General features: G+C 42.0%; 1 protein-coding gene across 1 annotated transcript in view; it reads right to left on the bottom strand.

Annotated features, from left to right (window-relative positions):
• Positions 1-22531, bottom strand: part of crebrf (creb3 regulatory factor) — a 28098-nt gene extending 5567 nt beyond the window's left edge. Inside the window, exons 1-9 of the mRNA XM_049591279.1 lie at positions 22391-22531; positions 11792-12028; positions 9975-10100; positions 7289-7464; positions 3488-4641; positions 3115-3312; positions 1999-2188; positions 1665-1738; positions 1419-1538 (exon numbers count right to left, since the gene is read on the bottom strand). Coding sequence (XP_049447236.1) covers positions 1419-1538; positions 1665-1738; positions 1999-2188; positions 3115-3312; positions 3488-4641; positions 7289-7464; positions 9975-10100; positions 11792-11800 — 2047 coding nt within the window. The 5' untranslated portion in view covers positions 11801-12028; positions 22391-22531. The remainder of the gene's footprint in view (positions 1-1418; positions 1539-1664; positions 1739-1998; positions 2189-3114; positions 3313-3487; positions 4642-7288; positions 7465-9974; positions 10101-11791; positions 12029-22390) is intronic.
• Positions 22532-23407: the final 876 nt, after the last annotated feature.

Raw genomic sequence — 23407 nt, 5'->3', positions numbered from 1 at the left:
TAATCCGCAACAAACTCTGCTCTTCAAGTGGGATGGGTTAAGTTGTTTGGTTTGCACGAGGGTTTGATTGATACCTGTCACACCAGCCCAAATGAATCATACAAACAGCAAACAGACCTGAGTTCCTTTTAACTGAACCAAGCAGGTTAGGTGTGAAAGCACTCAAAAACCTGTTTATGCAACCTCCTTATGTCTATTACTTTTGTACAGCTTCTACAGAAAAGATATCTGTTATTGTAAATCACCTCCCTGTTCACATTGAGCTTGATGTAAACATTTTCATGCAGAACATTTTAACCAGAGATGATTTATTTTTAGACCAGGAACGATATCCTTGTAAAAGGCATTAACTGCCTCTGAATTATTTTCTGACTACGTTCATATGATGCAAAGACAAAGTTTATCTCCTCTGAGTCTGTAGTAATTCAGAGATTTGCTGTCTGAATACTAGCTAAATTAATTCTTGTCATCTGCTTTTACGATAATTTTGAATCTTATTTCGGATGATGCTATACCTGAATGTTAGTTACCTAAATTTAACCCATATTTCATAATCAAATGTATCTGAGTGAGAGTTTTATAATGACGTGGTTTCCCACACATTCACTTATTTGTGGCAGCCTGCCATGATTAAAACATCTGCTACCACAAATAGATTTCCTATTTTTGGAGCTGGACTGTCCATCAGGAGAGCTAATGGAACATATCTACCGTTCGGTTATTTATAGCATCACACTGTCAGAGTGCATAGCACACTCGGAGCAGAGATGGAGCAGCAGAACGTCAGGCGCATTGGAAGTAAAACTTTCATTCTGCTTGGTCTAAAAGTTTGTATTCACTCACAGCAGCTGCTCCTCTCGTCCATCGATCTGATCTGATCAGCTCAGAACAGATCGACAGATCAGTTATCCACCCTGCAAATCGCATACTGCTGTTGAGGAAAAAAATAACTCATAGAGAGCTCTGCCTGTGCTGTGTTCACAGACCCACAAAAACCTCGGAATTTAGAGATGGGACACAGAATGATAGGATGATCCGAGAAATTTATAAGAAAAAAAAATAAAAATGAATAAAAGTTTGCCGTCACCCCCCTCTTGTCAGCTACCGCCACACATACACTCTAATTTCTGTGGGAAACACTAAACGTTACATATTTGAATTGACACTCCTCTCCTGGCTACTATTAAGCTATAGATATATATGGTATTATTTTTTTTTTTTAATTTAACTCTTCAAATATAGAGCTGTCAACCTTCAAATCCAGTGTCTGAATTTCATACTGATACTAGTTGTTTATATTGAATGTAGTTTCAGGTATGTTTAATGTATGTAATTAATCTCTCATAAGGTACTCTGCGAATTACAGTATGTCTGCTTATGTCTGTAAACGACTCAGTTGCCTCTTCTTTAACTCTCACCGAGTGTCTCTTTGATGAGATGCTCCAGAGTGTCGGCCATGTTGGTCGGACGCGGAGAGGAGTCCTCCACTCGGGCCACTATCTCCTCCTTGATGGCATTGATAACAAACAGCAGCCGATCTACAGGAGGACACAAACATGCAGTGACAAAAAGATTACACACTCAGAAACAAAAGCAGAGACATGAAGAAAATGGATGCACAAGTTGATAAACTTGGTGTTAAAAATGTGTCGTAAGCAACGTACCGTATTCTGTGCTGAGTCCCCAGAGCTTCACCTTGTTTGCTTCATACTGGGCCTTCTTTTTTAAACGACAAGCTCTATAATACAAAAACAGATGAGTGGAGTTTACTAAGGCAGAAAAGGAAAGAGGACTTCTTTCTAACAAACAGTAGGCCCTGGGAAACATATCAAACTGCTCACAAATCAGCATCTTGACTATAACTATACTCTGAACTACACAAATGTTCTCAATGGTAAACTCTTTTTTTAATGCATCAACTGTGGAGGTCAGCGTGATTGTACATAAAGATCTGTGCCACTCTGGTGTGTACGTACTGTACATGCATGCAGGTTTTACCTGGATGCCAGCTTATTCTTCTCCTTGCGTGACCGCGGTCGTGCAGTCAGCGGCAGCTCACTGACGGGGGTCAAGTCACTGATCACCTTGTTCAGTTTGCGTAGCTCTGTGCCGATCTGCAGCAGCTTGCGTGGGTTGGGTGTCAGGTCCTCCACGTCTGTGCGCCGAGACTTCTTCAGCATATACTTTCCTGTATGACAAACATTGAAAAGGGGGCATTAGAGACTATCACAGTGTTTCAGCAGGCATGGCGCACACAAGCATGTAAGATGGCACATGGTACATTTGCTATTCCCATTTTTCCATTTTGTTACTTATTGTTTATCGAGTAAACCTTTTCTTTTTTACTCTCTTCATTGTTCAGGCGCTGAGGCAGGAAAAATCAACTTGAATCTTTCCACATGTTTACTTTTCACTGTTTCACTGTTTAATAAATATCTTTCAGCACATTGAGACATTTTCTTGCTGTCAACAGCAAACAGATCTTTAACTGTCATCTTCCATTCAGTCACAGTTGGTGACACCTGTGGTGGATCTACAACAGTTCAGTAATATAAAAACATTATCTCTGTGTGTTGGACCGCAAAGCCTTAGTTATGACTGAATTTTCAAACATCACAAGCTTGAAGTGCTTTTTTCTTTTTGAAAACCGTGACCAAATGATTAAAATGCAACATGAGTCATCCTCTACCTATGCAAACAAAGGGACACAATAAATACGGACGTGAATGCAAGAGAAATGATTTGCAGGACTGTGTTGTTTATGTGAGAAATGAGACATGCTCCTTTTATTCATTTAATATTTCCAATGTGATCAGTTAAACTGTAGTATCACTGCAGCATGCTGTGCACAGCTGCTGTTGTGGAAAAGCCAGTCACAGTCGCTATAAAAGACCGAGTGCTTCCACTGCAGTCCCCACTGAAAGACATATATGATGTTTTATGCCACGATCAAGGTGGTGAAATGTAAAACATACAATAATATGAAAGTCTTTCCTTGGAAGATTCTCATTAAGCTGTTGAGTGAGCAAGTTTAAAAGCAAGGCTTATATCCTACAGTGCCAGCTTGTGTACATATATATATATATATCTGTATGTGAGTGTGTGTATGTATACCATGGAGAGGCCCGTTCTTCTGGTAGAGGTTGCTAGGCAGCGTGTGTCTGTCCCACTCAGACGGCTTCAGCATACGCTCCTGTTTGGAGGGGGTGAGCTGCTCGCTGTACTCCCAGAAGTAGCGACGCCTGCTTCTCTTCCGGCTGGAGACTCCTGCTGTCAGGCCTTTAATGTCCTCCATCAGCTCCATGTCACAGCCTGGAGGAAACGAGATGGTTGAACAGGGAGGAGAGAAGAGCAACAGAAAGACAGAGACGTAAAATTAAGGGTAAATAAAGACAGAAAGGTATTAATTTAAGATATAAGTAAGTAACAAATTGCCACTGATTGGTCAAACACATTAACCAGATGCATGACAATGAGGAGCTGCTACCTGGCTCGGAGAAGGCATCACTCATGTCGTCATCCTTGTCAGCTTCGTAGTCTTCGTCCTCCTCCTCATCCTCCTCCTCCTCATTTTCAGACAGTTCATGCTCGCTGCCAAAACCCTCATCGTGGTCTTCGTCATCCAGCTCGAGCCCATCGCCTTCCTCCTCCTCCGCCTCTTCCTCGTCCTCCTCCTCCTCGTCCTCTTCCAGCTGGGAGTGGGCTCTGCCCGCCAGCCTGCGGGTCAGGAACAGAGAGTAGTTGTGCTCCTCCTCCTTGCTCTTCTCTGTCCCCTCGACAACCAGAACGCCGCCACCGCCGCTAGCTCCCGCCACACTATCGCCGCTGCTGACCAGCCCAGAGGTACTACTCTCCAGGGCCTGGCTCGCCTCAACCAGTTGAGGCATGGTGGCGGACCAGCCTACAGGTATCTCCCTCCTACCTGCCCCCTCTGCCTTCTTCTCATAGCTCGTCAGACTGGCAGAGCCACTGGCTGCAGCAACTGGAATTCCCACCAAGGTGGCGCTCGCTGAGGTGCAGGCCTTCTCGTCTTGGGGCTGGGAAAGAGGTAGAGGTGCATCTGACCTCTCGAAATCCGTCTGGGAGGGCATGTCGGTCTGAGCTTTAGGCACAGCACTCACACGGACTTTAGCCTTCTGCACAAAGTCAATGCCGTGAGAAGTTGGGGCTGCCATCTTGGTTCCGCGCCCCTGGTGCTTGGTGTGAGCTTGGCCGTGGTCCTGGGTGAGACTGATGAGGTTCTGGGTCTTGGCCATAGTCTCAGTGCTGGAGGGGACAGGTCTGGTGGCTTTTTGGGAGCTTTCAGGAAAGTCTGGGAGAAGGCTGCGGGAAGGACGGGAAGAGGATGTGGAGCTTGGGGGGGGACGTGCAGAGCCGGGGCCAAATCCTTGGCCAGGGACCAGAGGTCTCTTACTGTGACTGGGAAGCTGGGACGGCTGAGGCTGAGGGGCAGGCAGGGTCAGGTCAGTAGGGGGGTAGAGGGCCTCACACACAGGCTGCGAATCCTCGCTATTGAGCTGAGCCAGCGTTGGGGTTCGACCAATCACTTCCTCATCCTGGTAGGGACTAGAGAAGTCATCTAATCCAAGGAAATCCACCTCTTTGGTGCCCCAGATGTCACAGCTGGCCAGCCGTGTGTATCTGCCAAGCACAGAGACATGCAGTTCTATTAGTGAAAGTATTCATTGTCCTGTCAGTGTTTACACCCTTTAAAATGTAACCAAAATCAAAGCCAGGTCATAGTCAGTGCATCTCTGTGTAAGGCAGAATGAGAGAGCGTGTCTCTGGGATCAAGGTACAGCATCAATGACACTATATACAAGAGCACAAGCATTCATACAGCACAACACAGTCCCTGAGCCTGCATACTTTATATGTATGGAGGTAAAATAGTAAAAATAATAAAGCAACAATAGTACGAAGTTGTAAAAAACAGCATAAAAAATAATTTAAGAGTCCAGTACAGGTGTCCAAGGATCAATTAAAATAACTAACCATGCTGTTTTTGATCTAAAAACTAAATATGAATTTGTTTATCAGTGAAGAGAGGATGTGATAAAAGCTGAAGGAAACATATTCTGCAATTTCTTTTCATTTCACAGTCTTGTTACTTCTTTAGAATACTTGCAGAGCATTTGTTGATGCAGGTAAACTTTTTATTTCTCCTGTTTTCATTTGCATGTTTGAAATTCACAAAAGGGAACATATACATGGATGTTAATGAAGCTAGTAATCTGTAAAAAAAAGAAAAAGAAAAAGAAAAAGAAAGAAAGAAAGATACATTTTCAAGTAAAAATGCTCGAGGATTGGCTGCTTTTCTCTGTTTTAAATCAACCTTACTTAATACAGCATCTTTCATGCAGAATTTCAATACTATGCTGCTTGTTAGCTTGTTAGTCACCAAGGGAGACAAAATCTCAGTGTCAGTCCTAAACCAATCTAAAACTGAGTCAGAGAGGCCAACACACTTCTGTAGGACCTCATGATCATTGGTGTCATATTCATGTCATTGTTAAGTGATTATATTCGGACAAAAGACATGTGACGTTGTCAACTTGGACTCTGGGAAACTGAAGGACTTTTTTCAGTATCTTTTAGTAATCGATTAATGGACAAAGTATTTGAGTAATTAATTAGCAATGGAAATAACTGCTGCAGCTCTAGATAAATAAATTAATTTAAAAAACATTTTGTCGAAACATTTCAAGTCTGAGTGATGCATCCATGCTTCAATTCATACAACCCAGAACAAATCTGAATTTGTTCACATTTGTTTTCTCCCCATTAAGTTTTCCTTCCTGTGGTTTTTAACTTTTGTAACAATTGTTGGAGACCGAAAGGCAATCAAACGTGATCATACCACAACATACAAACAGATCCAAGAAGCAAACAGAGAGCTCAGAGGCAGCACTACATCTGGTAGTTTCAGTTCTGACACCCACACACACACTTTAATCTCTTTATGAAGCCTGCCAGATGAAGAAAACTACTGATGGTAAAATCACAGTAAAAAGCAAAGGTAACTCAGAGCTCACAGAGTGAACATGACTTCTACTGACCCAGAAAAACGGTCCATTAGACATTAGAGCACCAAACAGCAGCGTGGACCTAATCTGGCCAGTCGAGGCTGTGAAAGAATGACTCACTCATTAGCCAAAAAGATACTGCACTCTCCTCTGTTCCACTTAAACATGACCTCAATCAACCCTGTTAGCAGAAGATTTCCCCAACCCTGCAACAGCGAGCACTATTCCGCCTCAGTTTTAATCGTCTTTAGACTTTGGAAACTGTTGTCTGCCCTCAGCTGACACCCAACATCAGAGGAGCGAGTACACAAACTATTTTGGCAGCAAAGCTTCAGGATAACTGCAGGACAGACGGAGCATCACCTGAGATCTCAGGAGACTGCGGCAGCCAGCTGCTTTGTTGTTTACTGGCCTCTTAAACCACTCCCTGCCTTTGAGCAAAACCACTACCTGCTTCAAATCATCCTCTGTGTCAGACCAAGATGACCTGCCTCGATGATAACCAGTCAGTGATGGTGAACGCTTCAGCAATAAAAACCTTTAGGCACCTGTCTTATTGCATAACGTTCACAGACTGACTTCTCATCTGCTTTCCTACTACAGTAAAAATCAGACATCCTGAGCTGACATGTTGCAGCCAACCACTGAGTACAACCTCCTCTATGCCAGAACCCTCTTTGTTGACTTCAACAATTCAGCTAGCCCTTGAACAAATACTTGATTATAAGTTTAATAAAAGAAGTTTGACAACAATTCTTAAAATCGATTGATAATTTTGTCAAGCAAAAATAACACAACATTTGCTGGTTCAAGCTTCTCAAATACTAGGGCTTGCGCAGGAAAGATACCTGTCTTGAAATTGATTTTTAAGGATAATCAAAACTGCATATTTTTAGTCCGTTTAGTTTCTGACTTCCTAATCCTGTCTGTAACTCAGAAAAGTCTTATGGACACTGTACGCAACCTCCTGTACCATTAATATTTACAGGCTTCCTACTGCCTCAGAAAGTTAGGTTTAAGACTTTCTAAGACTTTTTTCAGGACCTGCAGGAACCCTGTCTTTAATACCAGGCCAGGTTTTGTACAGTTGGTAGGTAATGTTATGCACAATTTTAGGATATGAAAACTACCTTTAACTAAAAAGAAAGTATGCAATTTGAGTTGCATTAAATTCAACAGTATGCTTTTATGTCTTATTTACTTGCCGCTGTATTTCACTCAATCTAAAATAAAAGACAGCACAGAAATAAATAATCCAGTACCTGGTGAGGTCTTCCCAGTAGGAGTCCCACTGTTCAAACGCTGAGCTGCTGTAGACTGTCTCACACTCGCCAAGACCCATGAACTGATCCACACCACCCTCCACCTCCTTGCCTCCATCCCCAGCACCCACCACGCTGTCCCCACAGGGGCTCTGCCGGTGGGTTATGTCTCTGTCCTGCAAAGGGGAAGAAAACATGGCAGTGAGTCGCGCAGGTGGTGGGTTAGAGGATGGTCGATCATTTATCTTCATTTAGTTCACTTTTGTTGACAGTGTTCCATTACACTGAGGATTTTGGTAACTTGCACAAAGTACTTTGAGATCACAATCCAAGAACTGATTACTGCAACCTGAGGGGTGCGACTAATTATATGCACCTTTAACATGCACAATATCGATGAAAGTCCCTGTTCCTTTACGAGTATTGTGTTGCCCATTTCAAGCTGGCATCTGGCTTAAAAATATCAGTAACAAAGTTGCAAAATACATATATTTTTCAAAGAGTGGCAGCCAAGGTTGGAAAAATGACAATGAACATTTTATCTGAGAAAATTGGATGTTTATACATGTTGTACATCAGCGAGATGAAGTGCATTAATTTGTCGGTGTCTAATTTGCTGGATGAACAAAACAACATCATTCCCATCTGATTATTGTATCCATAAACAGCTTGAATTCATTTTCCAGGAATTATACTACATCACAAATGTACAGTTAAGTAGTACGGGTCATCACTGGAGTTTCAATTGTATAATTGTATTGTCATTTTACCATCACAACATTGTCAGGAGGACATTTTGTCTGAGATAATTGCATGAATTGACATCAGCATATGCCTGTTAGGTGAATGTCTATGGAGCTGAAGTGTGACGACATTTCTCGTTAGCTTTTCTAGCAGAAGCGTTTGGATTTGGATTTGACCAGACTGAGGCAAAACACATTACTGGTGTGGGTCTGCTGGTTGTCAATGCCACATCTTTCTATTTCTTTACAGGAGAGATAGAGAAGATCAAAAACATAATATTCCCTGTATAGTGAGGCAGTTTACAGAAGCCGTATCTGTGTAAAGTGAAAAGCATCTCAAAGGCTGAAGAAGATGACAGATCATCACATTAATGTGTTACTACGGTGCAAGAAATTGTGATCGCAGCAGTGGATCACTATTGTTTAGTCTACAGCGGACAGTAAATTGACGCAGACACCTGCGGCTGACAGCATGAGTGGTGACAGGTGAGCTGTCTCACATCACCCACCCGAGAGCGCTGCCAAATGTCACACGGCTGCAAAACAATTAGGCACAGGCCTCTCTATTTAAAATGCCACGCTGGCAGCAGAACTGACCGCATGCAAACAGTTATTTACCGTTTTCAATGGAATTTAAATTCAGACTGTTTTCACTACTGGTATGACTACGACTAAAAACCCCCGTGAAAGATGAGGGAATCAGAAGGTATTTTTGTTTAACAAATGATGGAAATATTGATGTGCTTGAAAGAGGAGATGGGTTTCCTCTGCAAAAATGTCTGACACGTGACTAATATAGACCTTTATTTGAGCGAAAACAAAACATCACTGTGCCGCTCACTGTTCTATGAATTCTCAGGCGTTTGTTGGAAGCCTGTGTTCTGTGCAACATGTAACCTAATATTGTTTTTTGATACGGATGGGGATGCTCGTGCCGAGCCGTGAGCGACTGTGACCACTCAGGCCGCGCTGACATGGTGCAAGTGTTTTTCCACTGCTCCACAAGGCAAAGCAAAAGAAGCTGTTTACCTTGATGACACATTGGGGGTGTGTTGAATCTCGCAAACCACATAAAGAGACTGTAGCTCTTCGTCTAACATCACTTTCTGTTTGATCTGTCACCATGTTGTTGTGCAGAACTGTTTTTATTGAAGAATAGCAGCACAAACAAAGCTCTGCTAACTCTGACATACTTTTTTTGTAGTTGCTTCACAATAATTCAGCTGGTTTGCCAGTGCAGAGCTTTTAATTTAAAGTGGCAACAACAGCACTGATAGCAATCAGTAAGCAGTGACATAAGGCTGATATGTGACAGCCCAGAGAACAGACAGATGCTACTTCAGTCGGTAACTGTCATCGGTATGCCTAGAGGAACTTCTGACGCCAATCAGTGTTTTGATGTAACACACAGAGAAGTATTTTTTGCATTTCAAATCAAAAGCCAAGAGGAATCCCTGAAAGCAATATTGGCACTTCACAATAGTTGACATGTCCATTTATTTACATTTCCGTCACAATAAAAGAGGTAAAAACTGTGTGATGTTTGAGGAAATTGAATTTTGACTGGAGATCTTTAAACTTGGATCCTTCATTCAGATGCAACTCAGTGACAGCACAGCGTGAGCAGCTGTGACTGATCTGAAAAGAAGTCAGGCTCAAAGGATGGTTAGGGAGGTCTGATGCCTGCAGGGCCTTGGTGAGATGAGTGTTTCTGTGCATGTGTGTGTGTGTGTGTGCGTGTGTGTGTAAATGCATCATTGTATATACGGGTGTGGGCGATACAGTATGAGCAGTCGTACGAAGAGCCATTAACCGTGCCTACGCTTTCATATTAGTTTCATCATTTAATAATTCTCTGGGTTGTCTGATTTGTGTGTGTGCGTGTGTGTGAGTGTGTGTGTCTGTGTCTGTGTCTGTGTCTGTGTGTGCATGCACCCACTCACCAGTTCGTACATGAAATCTGGGTCAGAGCTGGTGGCGAGCAGCTCAGTGCTGGTCAGGGCCTGGTCAGCAAACGAGTAGTTCTGAAAGGCGTCCCCAAAGGGAGGCTCCATCCCACTGACGCTGGGCTGCAACACAACAGAAATCAATCAATAAATACACACTTTGGAGTGCCTCGGTACCCAAGTTCATACAGGACATGCCACACTAACACACTGTTTAGGTTCAATTCCAGCCTTGAAGCCTTTGTTGAATGTTACGCCCCTCTCTCTCCCGCCCTTTCCTGTGCCTGTCTCTACACCGTCAAAAAAAGGCAAAAATACACACTATAAGAGGTTGACCGACGGTTTGGCCGCAAATAGGACTTTATATAAACTATCATTATTGGCGGAATGTGCAAATACAAGGTCATGTGTGCTTTAGATATTTTATATGATTTAAATTAAAGTTAGCTAACGCAGGACAACTTTACTTCTTTATTAGCGGCATTAATAAGATTGCTGGTTATAGAGTAGCATTATTAATACATTAATAAGACTGAGTATAGCTGCTCCAAGGCCGAAAGTGTGTGTTCTCTGTTTTGCTAGCAGCCATGGTCGTTATAATTTCGCTAGAATTAAGTAGCAAACCTTGCATTAGCAATGTGTGTGAAATTAATTTCTGATAATCAAAATGACTATTAACTAAAAATAACTATTAAATAATTATTTTGAGAGGGAGGGGCCGGCACTGTGTGTGTGTAAGGACTTAAAGTAGCCTGTTATAACTCGTTCGGCCTCTTGCAGTCTACATTGCGTTTTTACTAAATAATTTTGGTATCATTGATGATTACTTTTCAGTGCATTTCACGGTGTGCAGTTAGTGATAAAATCTTTTTGTCGGGCCGGAAGAGGTGTTATTTCGGTGTATGGATAGCACTCACTAAAATTTCAGGACCATGGACAGAGCTGTTGGTTGTGTGTATATACAGCCATGTTTATGTGGCCTCCTGGGGTCCATTACAAAAAGCAGGTTTAACAAACTCATCTCAGCTTTTCATGTCATGTGTTATTGGCCGATTAATCATCTTTCTGTTTTTTTCCTGCTCCAAACTATCGTTATTATATCGGCCATCATGCACACAGAAGTAAACTAACAAAAGCAGACGTCATCATCACCTAAACCAAACTCAGAGTTCCTCCTTTGTTATCAGTCCCATCTGTTCCGTCTCCCTCAAGGTCAGTAATGTATTTTTTTCTCATATCACTTTGTTTTTTGAATTGTTGCACTGTTTCAACTGAGTATCAGCCATTAATGCGGAGAACAAATTCTGCAGCACAAGTTCTATCCATTAAGTTTTGGCAGCAAACTAGTTGCTGTCTATCAGCCATAGCATGCTGGTTGGCTTAACCCGTTAGCCTGGTTAGTCAGGCTCAGTGGACAACACTTTGTGTCTAAATGTGTGCTCACATTGTTCAACTGAAGTCAGGTATCCGTGGAAATACTTGCAATGTTTCATTTAAAATGGCATCACACAAATGTGTCAATTAGCTGAATGAGAAAAACAAAGGCAAGTCCTTCTTTCCACGCCGTTAAGGCAGCCTCTGACTGTTGATTTGGGCTGCACCAAAATACTAACTAATGCTACTGAGAGTTAATCGCTGTGTGTATGTGACCAAACTAAAGAATATCAAATTAAAGCATATGGTCAATGTGCTAGGAATTACAGCCAGTGAGAAACCATTGAATGTTTAACACCTTTCCTAACTGTGCAGGAGGAAACACGTCTACCTTTGTTCCAGTGACAGAACAATTTCCGACTCTCTGTCATCTCTCTTACCTGAGGCATTGCCAGGCACAGCTTAGAGCTCCAGCGGGGGAAACCTCTGGGCCTCCTGTCCAGTCCCAGTGGCCTGAGGTTGTCCGATCAGCACAAGAAATTATTGCTAAATGAAACAATCTGGTGGATGCAGCCTTCAAGGCTGAGGGGGGGGAGGGGAGAAGGGGGGTGTCAGTATTTGGGCTCAACCTGGTCTGGTCTGTTGTGGTCTGGTGTGGTTCTCTGTTTGCTTCAGGTCTGTGGTAAAAACAGAGAGAGCAGAAGTATAAGAATCAACAATATAAGCATAAGCAACAAGTATCATGTTGGTACATTTTAACCACAGATGTTTATTTCTCTTCCATTAAGCTTCAACTGAATATATCAGTGTGATGATTTATCCCACCCCAGTTATTTATACGGAGAGTAGTTCTGCCTGTCTGAAATTTGCTCTGAGAGCTATTGATTCCAGAACTGAGAGTAAATGGCAGCAACATGTGGTCAGACCAGGACTAGCCCGGTGAAATTTACATACACACCGCAGCAAACAGCATGTGGGACAGAAAATGCTGTTGGCGGGGTTGCAGAAATAAGATGCAGGAGCTAGCAGGCTAACAACCGCATGCTGTAAGTAGAGAAATATAAACCTTTTTATCAAACACTTTATGGCCATTATTTATTATCAGTGTCCTTCGATTCACTGCCAGCCACGCAGCACCCCTCCCTCTCCACTCCCTGTGTTATCTCACCATGCAGCTGCATAAACAAGTGTATAAACAAGCTGTATTTCTTAAGGGAGGTACATATGATCCCAGCCTCTGTTAAAGTGGGTGGACGCTGAAGAAGTTCATCATTTCACAAGTCAAAAAGCTAATTCATCACAGCCCCCTCTCCACTGAAATGGGGAGTGGATTTCTGTTGCTGGGTCAGTTAGAGGCTGCAGATGCTCACTGGTCACTTTAATCATGAAACTGAAGCTACTGTGTGGAATTCCCCTTTAGGTTTTTGAAAACTCCCTTATCTCCACCTAAAAGTCCAATTTGACAATTACAACCTTCAGGCCTTAGTTTGTCACATAAATAGCTCCTGTATCTTTAAAAAAAACATCATGAGAAGGGAATACTGTCCCACGGCTTCTAAAAATGCACAACAGTTGCCTCCAGGCCTCCCTCTGTTTACTGATAACTGCTGGATGGGAGGCTGGGCCCTCGGTCTCCATCTCTAGAGCTGAACCTAAAGTCAACACAGCGCTGGGACATGTTAGTCTATCGTAATCTCATCTTTCCTCCTCTGTCCCTCTTGTCCACTTCTGCTTTCACAGAATTAAGACCTAAATATACTCTGATGTTCTGGGGCCTGTATGATGAAGCAAGATTAGTGGGATAGCCAGCTATCTTTGAGCTTGTACCGATTGGCAAATGGGTTGTATATCAACGACTGAATGGATGTCGTCAACGCTGACACTAAGGCACATTAAACCAATTAACTATTAGAACTAATATGTTATAAAAATAATTTAGAATCTGCAACCTACTGTGCATTGAGAGATGTTTCTGCCGGAGCAGCATGTCCGCCTCCTGAGCCCTGTTAATCAGCACGCGTGACAACTGAATTTTATATCCTTCATTACAAACCATATCTTTTCCATGGATCCATTTGCTCTGTGCTCCATAAGAGTGGTTAATGTTATGAATATGGTTTGAACTGTGATATTAAATGTAATAATAATGTTAAGTGGAACAACACGATGCTGTGATATTGCTGCATCAAGCACCAACGCACAGACTTTTAAAGGGGAGTCAGCATTTGAATAGAGGAGACATCACAATTTAACACATTTTTTTTATTGTTTAAACATTTTCGATAAAATATTAACAGATGTTACATTTTTCTTTAATATGAGACTAGTCGTCTATGCTGGCATTTCACCGGTGTGCTGAGATGTGACTGTCCCACCGCCTCATGCTCCCGCCATCCCCTGGCGATCGGATTGTCTATCGTGAGTGTGCACAATTGGCTGATATGAAAATAACAATGGTTGCCCAACCCTTCCAGCTATCTTCCAGTTTGATGAAGGGGCCGGCTCACTTTAAACTAAAGTAGATCATCATATTAACCTGTACGACATGGCTAACCTGCACCAAGGTAGGTTAAAGCTGCCGGCATATTCCATCAAAACTGCTTGTCCGAATTGCTACGGAAACTACAACACCCCAAACCTTTCTAACCTTTGATCAGGTGGACCTGTGTCAAACCCGTTATGTAAATTTAAGTAACCAAATATCCGATGTTCACACCCACTTTACATTGTGATTGGTCCGCTGTGCAGAGGACAGAACTCCTCTCTGTAACTCCTTTTTGTTCATTATTATTTCAAAATTCAAAATGATTTCTTTTACGTTTCATGTGAACAACTGAGTGCAACATTAGGAACATCTTCCATGAGAGACTGTCTAAAGATGTGCACCATTATCCCCACATTTAAAAAATATTGCATCTCTTCCCTATTAATGACGGCCATCTTTTCACTCCACCTTTGAGTGCAGCCGTTCTGACCAACTACGAACACTTCTGACTTCCAGCTTGGGCAACACGACATACAAACCATTTCTGATCAAACATTCCCTGACCCTAACTTTAGAGGATCAGACCAGAATCTGTCAAAATCACATCACTGGAAAAAACATAATTCTAAAGGATCCCGATTATGGATGTATTAAGAGAGCTCGATACGGCAGTACAGCAACAAAAAATAGCCCAAAAAGCATTGTTCCCATATGCTACCATTATGAGAGAAATGTCTGTAAAACTTTGACAGGGCACCTGAAACTGTAAAGACAGTCCATTATTACTCTTTGTATTATGAATTTTTAATCCATGGAGGTTTTATATTTGATGATATCAAATTGTGTAACATCATCCTAATGTACGTCTATGGGCTAAGTAGGAACGCACAGCAACAATAATGCACATGTTGTGCAGTGGACATCAAAACACGGAAGTTAAGTGAAGGCAGGGTGCCATCTTTGAGTCCAGTATCCAGTTGACATAATACATCCATGATCTGGACAAGGACAAAAGTCCTGAGTATAAATTAGAGTGGCAAGTTATTAAGACCAACAAATGTTCACAGCCTTGTGTTCATACTGGGTTTAAAAACAGGACTTATAACAAACAGAGGGTGTAGAAAAGGCTCAGGCAGTGCTCTCGTTAATGAGTCAATTAATCACTGGAGCAACAGCCAGCTCAGGCAGGCTCCTGAAATCCCCTGTGCCATGCAGCAGACAGTCTCCCCAGTCGGTCACTGTGAGAGGACTTTATCCAAGCACATATCACCTGTTATGTGCCTAGATGACAGAAAATAAGTGAACCATTCAGTTACGTGTTATAGAATCAGTTACATTGTTGTACTATAGATTAATCTGACGAGTCACGACTGCTGTATCGATAAAGCTATTAATCATTTGGTCGACAAAAATGTTGCCCAGAGCCCAAGGTGCTCCAACCAACAGTCCAAAATCTATTTTATTCCTAGGGAATTTAGTGACTACTTGATTATCTACATTGTTGCTTATCGTTATTCTGTTAGTTGACTACCAGATTAAAGCTGAGGTAGGCAGGGTAGGTTTGGCTTCCTTGGGCAAAAATCCCATGATGAACTATGAGCATATTGTAATTCAATTGGACTGAGAGGAAACCAGACTTCTGCACCTTGTTTCTGATGGCTGCTCTAAAAATGCAGATGCCCGTGCATGTTTACTCGGTGAAAGCCTGATTCAATGGCAGAGATTCCTGCGGAGAAAGTTGCTATGAAGACGGACTTATCAACTGGAGAGTCTGAAAGAGAGTCTGACAATAAATGCAATAAAACGTGTCAATATTAGCGAAGGGTTTCAGAGATGGAGAGAAAATGTTGCTAATAGTTTAGCCTTCTGCTGACCAGCGCTAAAGGCTCATGGCTGCGGCTTCAAGTTCACATTTATGTAGCTAAGGTTAGCTAGAGTCTCAAATCACAGTGTGGCCTCCGCCTCACTCCCCACTGCTACAGATCTCCTCGTCTGAAGGAGAGCGGGCAGCAGCTTCAGAGATAGACCCCCACTCAGCGGCTGCAGCAACCCAAATCAAGCCAGTGCAACCCCCAGTGCCATGGGACCAAACAGCACAGAATGCCCGCGTTTAGCAAACTTTCTGTTGCTGCCTACCCCAGCTTTGATTTACTAATAATTTCAGCTCTAACATTAAGTGTCAAAACTGTTGTTCATACTATATTTGCATACGCAGTGGTGGGGCTTCTGGTCAGGAATAAATGAGTAAATATTGCATCTGCATTTAGTCTTCATTGCCCCTTTGTCCAGTCAACATACCAAACTATAAAGTCCATTACCGATGCGTACAGCAGCTCTCTGTCTACGCCGTAGCTGCCGGAAGTTGTTGCAAGAATAAGCTTCTGAGAAATTTGTTGTGCACTCCAGTCCCTGCCCCCATTATATGTTCGGAAAGCACCAACTTTTCTAAACCCAACTGCCTCCCCACATTCGCTCAGGGAGCATCTGATTTGCTCTGCGTACATCGAGCTCATTTCCACCATCCCCTCGCTCTGCTTGTTTGTCGTTCTCTCACTTTCCTGCACTGCAACACATGGACTGATCTTTGGTCCCTTCGCTGCTTTTGCATAGCAAATAAATGAGAATCTGCATGGAGACATGACCCCTGCAGTGAACAGCTGACACACAACCGTACACAGATCCAACTCCTCCGAGGCCAGGGGGACGGCTTCACTTCCTCTCACAGTGTGCTGACTGACTCAGATGAACTTCTCACCCTGAGCTCTCACCCCTGTATACACACTTTGCATAGAGACAGGAAATGGCGGAAAACACACCAGAACGCGCTACGACTACAACAGCGATTGTAAAAGCAACACCTCTACAAACACCAAAGCTCATGCAAGCAAAGTCCATGCACACACACCTATGTACATACATACTATCTTAATGACCAGCAGTATATTTAGAAGCTCAGCCTCTAAAATACAAATTGTGATCATTATCATATCTCAATGTGTGCTTCCTTCCAGGGCAGCTGCGTCTGGTGTCACTTGTAGCAGAAGCAGAATGAGGAAACATATGGCCTGAACACAACAGTAACGCCTGCATTGATCCAGACTCTCTTTGCTATCACAGAGGGAAACAAAAAGCCTGTGTTCACAGACAGGGATCGTACAAACATGCAGAAAACAAGTCACAACGCTCCTCGCCTCTCCCGGCAAAGAAATCTGCACTGAATATTTTCCAGTAGCAGAATATAATCCAACTGACTGCTTAGTAGCTGACACGGTCTGTGATGTAGAGCCGGATATTTATGACCGAGCCTGACAGGCCCCAAAAGACTCCAGCTGAATGTCTCTCTCAGGCTTTGGTCAGACTTGTTCAGTAATGAAAACTGCCAGCATTAGATCTTTCTTTTACTTGCTTGGTTTAGGGTCACGACAGTTTAACCAGTGGGCTTGGGTCGAAATTTCTGATTTTATCCAGGCTTACTTTTCCAGACTTTAAAATGTTTTTTTCCCTTTCGATGTCAAACATAAAAATATTATGCAAAGAAAAATGTTTGCTAATGAACGATAGATCAACTGAAGAAGACAAAGGTTGTTCAACAGGAAAGAATTTTTGCAGTATCATGCTTACATCTCAGAAATGCACAAGACAATTTTAGTTGAGTCTGAAACAAGGGCTGGCTTTCTCTCGTCCATCCAGTCCATGTAACAAAACACTGCCCTCTCTCTCAGTAATTTGATTGACTTTTGATTACGCTGTTATGATGTACTGTAGCTGCACTGCTCTCGACCGATGCGGCTCACATGCATGTTGAATATATCAAATGTCCTCTTACACGATGTGCTTTTGTTCTTCACAGCATCCCTTGACAACTAACTTTGACATGTGGGGACACAGTGCAGTCTCTCCACAAATGCATGGTTTCCTGTGTCGATGTCAGGTTCACACATGCGGCTGTTTACGACGAGCTCAAAATGGACTCGCACAACAACTCATCTCTGCAGCATCAGCTGCGGTCGCAGTATCATCTGATAAACATGTTTTGCCATGCTTGTATCGGTGGATTAATGTAATAATCAAATGGCAGAAAGAAAAAGCTTGATAATCATACGTTTTGCGATCAATTCATTGTCATTTATTAAGTAAATATGCCCCAGCTTTAGATTCCAGCTGACAAATATGGGATGAGATCAGTGTTGTTAAAATACTGAAATATCTAACTCTGATACGATACCTTGAAAAATATTAATATTCTCTACTATTTTTGATACTACAGGGAAAATTGACATACTAGCTTAATAATAATAATAGCTTAAGTCTTAAAGTGCACATTCCTTTTATACTTTGTACTGTGAACCTCTGCACATTTCAGCACTAACCACTTCTAACAACTGCAGTGCTCTTTAATTCTAACTAAATAATACTGTACATATTCCTTAAAGTATTTTTTTCATATTTTTATTATGACTGTATTCTATTCTATATTGGTGTTTCTTGATTTAACTAAAACCTCTTTTTATCTTTTAATTTCATTTCCTCTCACTTTGTTTATGTTATGCACCACTACACCACAGCGGATGCCTTGCATGTGAAGACCTACTTGGCAATAAGCCAGATTCTGATTCTAATGAAGACACATTCATGCACACAAAAAAATAACCACACATATCCATATGTTCAACAACCAACAACTGCTTGTTTCCTCCCCTCCCTGTTAGCTCAGGTCTGAACGAAACGAGGACTTCAGTGGTGACTGCGCTCATAGCTCCACTATCAAGAAACAGCTCACATTCAGCGCCTCACAACATTGGACGTGATCCAAGTAGGCCAATCAGCAGTGTCTTATCTGGAATGAGTTACCTACTGATACCAGTTGGTCCCTGATTCCTTACGAGATAACAAGCAGGAGATGCCAGGCTGTTTGCTAAATGTGGAGAAGCTCTGCAAACATCATAAAAGGTCATTAATCCACAAGTCCTAAATGTGTGTGCACAGACACAGCAGCAACACACACACAGAACATAGATACTCACTCACAGGCAATTGTGCTTAAAGTCGGGACTCTCAACAATTCATTTAGATGCCTAGTACAACGAGCAGGTTACAAGGGCTAGCAAATCAATAATGCCATCTATTAACTGTGTGTCGACTTTCTGTGGAACTGTACTGTGACTTATGTTTACAGCATCAGCATCATCTTTCAGCATTTTACAAACGAATGAGTTCAAAGTAATTAAAAAATGTGATACTAAAGTTTTGCCTTATGCAATGCGTAACAGAGAAAAACAGCTCATGTATGCCAACATCAGACAAATGTTTGAATGAATAAGATTATACAGTTGTATTACTCAGCCCTACTTGACAAATGAGATGAATTACACAGACATCACAGTATGGGTTTAGGGTTAGAGCAACCAGCCAATTCAGTCAACAACATGCACTACAAGTGCTGATTCTTTCTTTCACTGAGCAACCCTTGCACCAGAGTACTGCACTTTGAAGAGCTCTCAAGGAGGCAAATTAATTGTTGCTATGTGGCTATTTAGTTTACATTTAGGTGTGCATTTAAAAAATGCAAACTAAACAAAATCTGATGGGTTTATTATTGTGTTGTCTTACTTGGAAGTGTTTCCGCTCCGCTATTACCTAGATTTTACTAAATTCTACAGCTGGAACCCGTGAGTTTCCCTTATTGGGTTCAGCTAATCAGAAACAATCATCAAGTATGTATGGATAGGTGCTCTTCACGTCAGATGTCTACTTCTCCGACACAACTAGGCACCTTTAGGAGGATTACTGTAAGCCAGTGACTCCCAAATTGAGGGCGGCCCCCCTTGGGGGGGACACAGCGCCATTGCAGTGGGAGAACATATGATCAGAGGGAAAAGTATGGAGGACATAAAATATGGAGTAAAATTCATCAGCAAACGTAGACAGTCTGAAGCTTTAACTTGTCTTTAACATGTCTAACAAGTCTTTAACATGTCTAATGAGTGGCTAAATGAGACTACAGAGGTTGTCGGGGACACTAAAAGTCATCATGCTGAATATAGCTTTACAGCCTCTTTGTGATGGTGATGTTGAAGTAGTTCGTTTAAAGCCTTACATTAGCTCCTTAATCTAGTGATTTATTTTACGCTTCAAAAATCATTACAGTGGTGTCCATTTATAAAGATTATCTTGCTGAACAAAACGTGTAAGTATTATTAACATTTATTTTCTACAGAGCTTATTTTTTGCAATAATCCAAAATGTAATGGAAAAATCTCACTGGCTTTTTGTTGAGGGAATCAGGGCGATGTTAACTTCCGGGCTGGCCTTCGTAAAATGTCACCCCTGCACAACTCCATTGCAGTCATCTCTGAAACTGAGCCTCACCTGTGCTTTTCCTGCTACGACAGATCAAAACTTCTGCTGTAAACATGGTCAGTCAATCTGATTCATTTTTGAATGAGAATTGAGTCCAGTTGACTTGAAATACAAGAAAAATTTTACTGGTGAAGCACACCAAGGACACACATCAGTCAAATCTAAATGACAAAGTCTATGAGGAAATCTTTCTCAAGTTCACTGTCAAAATAGCCAGAGAACCTTGTGTGTGAAAATGTTTGGACGTTTAACTGTCACTTTTCATAAGAATGAGAAACGTGTGAAAAGTAAAACGCAGTTCATGTTCTTGATCAATCAGATTCAACACAGCTCCTTTTGTTCTCAGTTTGGGATCCTCTGCTGTAAGCACACAAGCATATGGCTGCAAATTAATTACGATAATAACAAAGACGATTAAACACTTCAGAAAAGGGGATTTTTTTTTTAAAATTACCCTGAATTTGATGCATGTGTTCATGACATACAAATGTTTTTCTCTATGCACTGTTAGAAAGCGATAGATATGGATGATCAGCTTCACTACAGACACTGCACCTGCTGATAAAAGCACAATGAGCTTTGCAGTTTCACAAAACCTTACATAAACAACCACGACATCAGTAGAAAAACACACAACACTGCACAATTCAGGTATGAAATAGTAGTAGAAATTAAAATTGAACGGTATTTCAACTCAATTTCCTTAAAAAAAACAAACACTGAATTGCATCCCTACATTTCTTTGTGATAGATTCACTTGTTATGGAGAGGCATAGACTGAGAGCACTAACATCTCACCATCATCATCATCATTATCATCATCATCATCATCCAACAGGCAGGTATGGATCACCAATCACCTACTATAAACTCCAATAAAGCCATAAATGTCATTAGTATCTCCCCAGTCTCTGCACTCATCACAGATCCTCAGCAAAGCAAAACACACCTCAATCTAACCCTTTGTGCCAACACCCACGTAATCCTTAATCCCTATTGGTCGGGCGTAACTGGCGTCCCGCCTCCCGGCGCCTCTGATTGGCCACCGCGACTGTCGATCCCCTGAGCTGCTACATAATAAACAGCTCGTTTCAATCTAGGTTGAGGCAGAAGATAAACAAGTTGGAGGCCTACGTGCCCGTGGCCTAGATAGCTATATTTAAAAGACATTTAAAGTAAAATCTCGCACCTGGCACAAAACCTGAACGCAACACGAGATTATAAATCGATCCGTGACGTCTGTTGGTGTTTACACTTGACTAGAAACACCAAATCAAACGTACATTATGTGCCTGAGTCGGTTGATAAAACTATACCGAAATCAAAACTAATCTACCAACCAAAAGAAATCGCTACTTGGGATACATCCTCGGTGGAAACATAAGTCTGAATCGGGTGTATTATTGAACCTACATCACATGGAAATTTCTGGTTGTGTCGAGTTTTTTTCCAGCAGCACTGGCTGTGCCTTGTGTTGGGGGGCGTGTACCTACAGAGAGCTCGGGCTGCCTGCACAAAGTCAGCGCTGGGCATTTCACTGGCACACCGAGTCCTTTTCACTACAAACACATCTAAATACAGTTAAATCATGCTACAGTAAACACATCAACGATACACTGCATAGCTGTAAGTATACTATAAGAGGTGGAGCATGCTTTGGGTAGTTTAAAAGTAGAGTACAAGCCGATCTTCTTACGTAAGTGCAGGTTTTAACCATCCTGACCCCGTGTCAAACATGTAACCCCTCTTCTGAACAAACTGTCCATTTAAATAAACGAGGCATAATTAACAAAATCGACGGAGTATTGTTTTAAGGCATGTTAAGCGCTTATTGACATTTGACAGTGACCGAAATGCATCTCCTCGTGAATACACGTTAGCTAGCTTCATATCTGCACGCAAACACCTCCTGTGAGAGCTCGACAAACTGCAGCACACATTAAGAAACACGTTAAGTGTGTTACTTGCCCCGAGCTGTGTTTTTGTGATGCGGAACTGACGAGTCTTGCTTCCCTTTCACCCGCAGCTCACAGTCAGTATGGCCTCCGTCCGCCCCCTTCCTCATCCCAGCTGAAGCCCAGCACACAACAACAACCTACCGTTAGCTTCAAAGCTAATCCTCCGCCGCGGCGCAAACACACATCCACTGCTCAGCAAAGTTCCCCCAAAACGGATCGATAACGGTCCTACTCACTTTTAGGACGCCCACGCACACGTCTCGCTTCGTGTAGGACCTCGTGTATGTTCCCCTGTTGGAGATAATAAGGCCCTCTTTTCAATGGAGTCCACACGCTGTTATACAGCTCTCTCTTGGGTTTGTTTTGTTTTTCTTCTTCCTGACGGGTTCCTGGAAAGCGCGTGACTGCCTGACCACGTGGTGCAGCTCTGGGCCAATCAGAGCACAGCCCGAAGCTGGTTGACAACATCTGTGTAACATTTCACCATAAACAATATACTGTAATATCAAAATAGAGAGAAACACTGGGGTCATCACGAGTCCAATTCCCTATATGTAATTTAGAGCAAACGCCAAAAATAAAGTCTCAAAAACTTTTACATATATATATATTTATTTATTTTTAATTGAGTTAGCTATTCAGTTATGTTTTTGGTTAATTGTATTTCCCACGTGGGGGTATGAACTCTGGAAACATTTTCCACTCTGCCCTGAATAAAATTCTGGTGGAGAAATACTAAATAAGAATTTGACTCACTGCATTTTTAAACACTCATTTTACTGTAGGTCAGGGGCTACATACAGCCCAGTTCAATCTCAAGTGGGCTGGACCAGTAAAACCACTGCATACTACCACTATTACCACTAATACTCACACTAATACTAATAATAACAAGAAACCATAAAGTGCATTCAAAATAAAGTTACAAAGTGCTTTACATGGTTGATCCTGGATTGAAAACACAAGTTTCAAGCAAATAAAATCAGATAATTGTAAGAAATACAAATAAACAGGAACCCCAACAATACAGATAAAATATATCACTGAAGCAGGTAAGTTGGCAACTAACTGCCCTGTAGATCACACAGAGGTATATCAAGCCAAACAATTTGAGTTCTGCACAAGGTAACAATCTACTTTTCCTCTCTCTGGGTGTAGACAAGTGCATTCTGAAAATGTTCATCCACTTACAAAACAGACGATGAGCAGACTCAGATGTCTTCAGAACAGTAAGTGCTCAATGTGTATCAGTT

Source organism: Epinephelus fuscoguttatus, linkage group LG12 (assembly GCF_011397635.1).
Source record: "Epinephelus fuscoguttatus linkage group LG12, E.fuscoguttatus.final_Chr_v1".
NCBI lineage: Eukaryota > Metazoa > Chordata > Actinopteri > Perciformes > Serranidae > Epinephelus > Epinephelus fuscoguttatus.
Note: the sequence above shows the minus strand (reverse complement) of the source record. Positions and strands in the feature narration are given on the sequence as shown.